Raw genomic sequence first — 3189 nt, forward strand, 5'->3', positions numbered from 1 at the left:
TAGGAGTGAAACCCTTTAATAAAAAATAAAAAAAATCCTACCTCCGGGACCTGGGGCAACTCCATTATTGAAAGAACCTAGCTTTGTAGGCTCGTGCAATTGAAAATATAATCATCATTAATATCTGACCTTTGATCCTCTTTTTACAAAAGAGAAAAAAATAAAAAAAAATCCCACCTCTGGGACCTGGGCAACTCCATTATTGAAAGAACGTAGCTTTGTAGGCTCGTACAATTGAAAATATAATCATTAATATCTGACATGATGCGCATTCAAATCTTAAAGTTTGGTACGATCTCTGAGTTTATAACTTTATATCATTACTGTTTTAACTTAAGGTTAACCAAAACCATGAACGATATATAACAAAACAAATGCTAAAATTGAAATCAAGCTACTGTTATTGAGATATAGGAACAGGCCAATTACACCTTTTCAGTTGATTAAACAAACAAAACAACATGCAGCAAAACTAAGTGCGTTTTTTTAATAGGACTTGATTCACTAAATCCTTCAAGTTCTTTGATGAAGAACCATGTGGAGCAGTGGCTTCTTCTGCTAGTTTCTTCCACTCCAAGACTTTGTTTTTCATCTTCTTACCCTTGTCTCCCTCCATTAACTCCTTGACAATCTTCTCCACATTGTCTCTCTTGACTTTGTTATTGATCTCCATGCCAATTCCCCATTCATTGCAAGTGTAGTAACTGTTTGTATGCTGGTCTGCAAAGAATGGCCAACACACCATCGGCACTCCAGCTGTAACACTCTCGATGCTTGAATTCCAACCACTGTGTGTTAGAAACCCTCCAACTGATGGATGGTTTAGGACTTGTTCTTGGGGGCACCAACTTGCTATTAAACCTCTGTCTTTGGTTTCAGCTTCAAACTCTGGTGGCAAGATTGTCGACTTTCCAATGACCAAGTCAGGCCTAATGACCCAGAAGAAGGGAAGCTTGGTATTTGCAAGTCCCCAACCAAACTCAAGCAGCTGTTCGGGTGTCAAAACCGCAATGCTGCCAAAATTAACATAAACAATAGTGTTTGGTGCCTTGGAGTTTAGCCATTGGAGACAGTCTGTTTCTTCTTTCCAAAGACTGTATCCCATAAGCTTTAAAGGGTCTTCTGGTATTTGATTGAGAAGCAATTGGAGAGGACCAATTGCATAAATGGGTGGAGAAATAGATGAGGAGAGAGCTTCCAAAACGTCTTTTTCCAAAGCATCAAATGTGTGTAGAACAACGGCTGAAGCTTTATTTGCTTTTTCAGCTGCTTCCATGACAGTGTTGAACACGATGTCATTTGGATCTGTAGTTCGACAAAAGGATGGGAGATCCCTTAAATACATATCTTTCTTTCCTGGAATCCATTCTATAGCGTTGTCCAGAAACCCATTTGTCAAACAGGTCTCATCTACAGCACCCAAAATTTTTGTTACATGTTTACAATCAAACTACCTACTTTATAACCATAAAATTTAAACAAATGCTTCAATAGTTGTTTTAGTACCTTTGAGTGGTACGAGTCCTTTCTCAAGCAAAGTTCGGAATTTCCTAAATCCCATGAAGCTGCAAGCAGAAACAGTGTAGAACAATACAATAGGGATTCCAAGTTCTTCTGAAGCCGTGGTGGTAAAGCAGGACAATAAACCATCCGAAACAATGCAGGTCACGGGACTACTAGTACTGTTGAGTTTTATCAAGAGGTCACGAAATGGAGCCAAAAGATGATTTCTGATGGATTCACAAACCAAAGTGCTCTCTTGCGTGGCATCTTCACCTGATTCTGGAATGCCATCCGGGATAGCTTCAAAGCGAAAATCAGGTAAGCCATTGAGGGAGTTGGGTCCTTGAGATTTAAGAAATCTCTTGTGGTTGAACTCTGTGTTGACAAAGGTTATGTGAAAGCCTCTGTGATGGAGGGCTTTGGCTAATTTAAGAATAGCCTTGATGTGGCTTTGAGCCGGACCTGGTATACAAACAGCATGAGGCTTGGTACGATTACTGGAAGCCATATTATATTCTTGTGTTTTCTAAGACTAGGCGGATGTATCTTTGCCTTCAACAGATGCTGTCTACTTAATAGAGTTAGAGGGAAGGGTACTGGCTTGCTTTTGTTGTTATAGTGACTTTGCTGCGCTGGACTGATTATTTTTCATGTGGAGGATAATAAATAAGGCCCAACTGGATCTTCAAGGACGATTTGGAAATTATTTGCACGTGCATTTTATAAGGTTTTTTTTATGGTGAACTACAACTGCATATTCCAGATGATGGCCGGTGCAGACTGACGAGTAATTATTACAAGCTAGGTAATTAAGACTAATACTGTTGTCACATTTTCACAATCTTGTTCATGATGAAAGGTAAAAACCAATTAACAAGAATACAAGATACAAATGACTTGCTCGAACAAAATTAAACATTTCACTGATAAGATGTAAAGATTTGGAAAATCAAACTATCTTTACTTCATTATGAAGTTTTGTAACATGAATAGATGAATACATTAATTTTTATGACAACACATTTTGTTATCAAATATTGATTAAGGACTGCTAATAATAATTGATGAATTAAACTGCTAATTTTTAAAGATTTTGTCCATTTATCCTAATTCTAGGGATTTTTTTTTCACTTACCCCATTAAGTTTTTTTTAATTCCCCCTTACCCATGGAGACTTTAATATGGCATTCCCTAATACCCAATTATGTTTTTATTTATTTATTTTTGAGACTATTTTACTCTCACCCCTTTGTTACATAGAGAGAATATGAAAGAGAAATAAATCATAGAAGACTTCGCTGGAGTCCAATCACCAACCTCCAGGATTCGGTCACAATAGATCTCTATTGGCCCCAATTAGAGGGGCAATAGAGGTTTATAAAACCTTGCCGGAAGTCTCCAAAAAGGTTGTTGGAGATCTCGTATGAGGCCGGAGAGGTTTATTGGCAGGGGCAATAAACATCTATTGAGGGCAATAAACTTATATTGCCCCTCAATAGATGTGTATTGCCTCCCAATATAACAGAACTTTTAGACACCGGAATGGAAACTAATCTCCGTAAAATTAGACAAATAAAACCTTTTTTTTTTTTTTTTTTGAAAAACAGCTGCAAACTTTCATTGAAATAATTAAGCAATATGAGCAATGTCATATTGCATTACATCAAGAATACACTCAAGGGGTCT

General features: G+C 37.4%; 1 protein-coding gene across 1 annotated transcript; it reads right to left on the bottom strand.

Moving 5' to 3' along the window:
• Positions 1-417: 417 nt before the first annotated feature.
• LOC112166762 (7-deoxyloganetin glucosyltransferase) lies at positions 418-2056 on the bottom strand. Its single transcript, XM_024303663.2, has 2 exons — positions 1507-2056; positions 418-1410 (listed from the first exon to the last, which is right to left on the bottom strand). The coding sequence occupies exons 1-2, from the start codon at positions 2009-2011 to the stop codon at positions 473-475; spliced, it is 1443 nt and encodes a 480-aa protein (XP_024159431.1). The 5' UTR covers positions 2012-2056; the 3' UTR covers positions 418-472.
• Positions 2057-3189: the final 1133 nt, after the last annotated feature.

This window comes from Rosa chinensis, chromosome 5, assembly GCF_002994745.2.
Source record: "Rosa chinensis cultivar Old Blush chromosome 5, RchiOBHm-V2, whole genome shotgun sequence".
NCBI lineage: Eukaryota > Viridiplantae > Streptophyta > Magnoliopsida > Rosales > Rosaceae > Rosa > Rosa chinensis.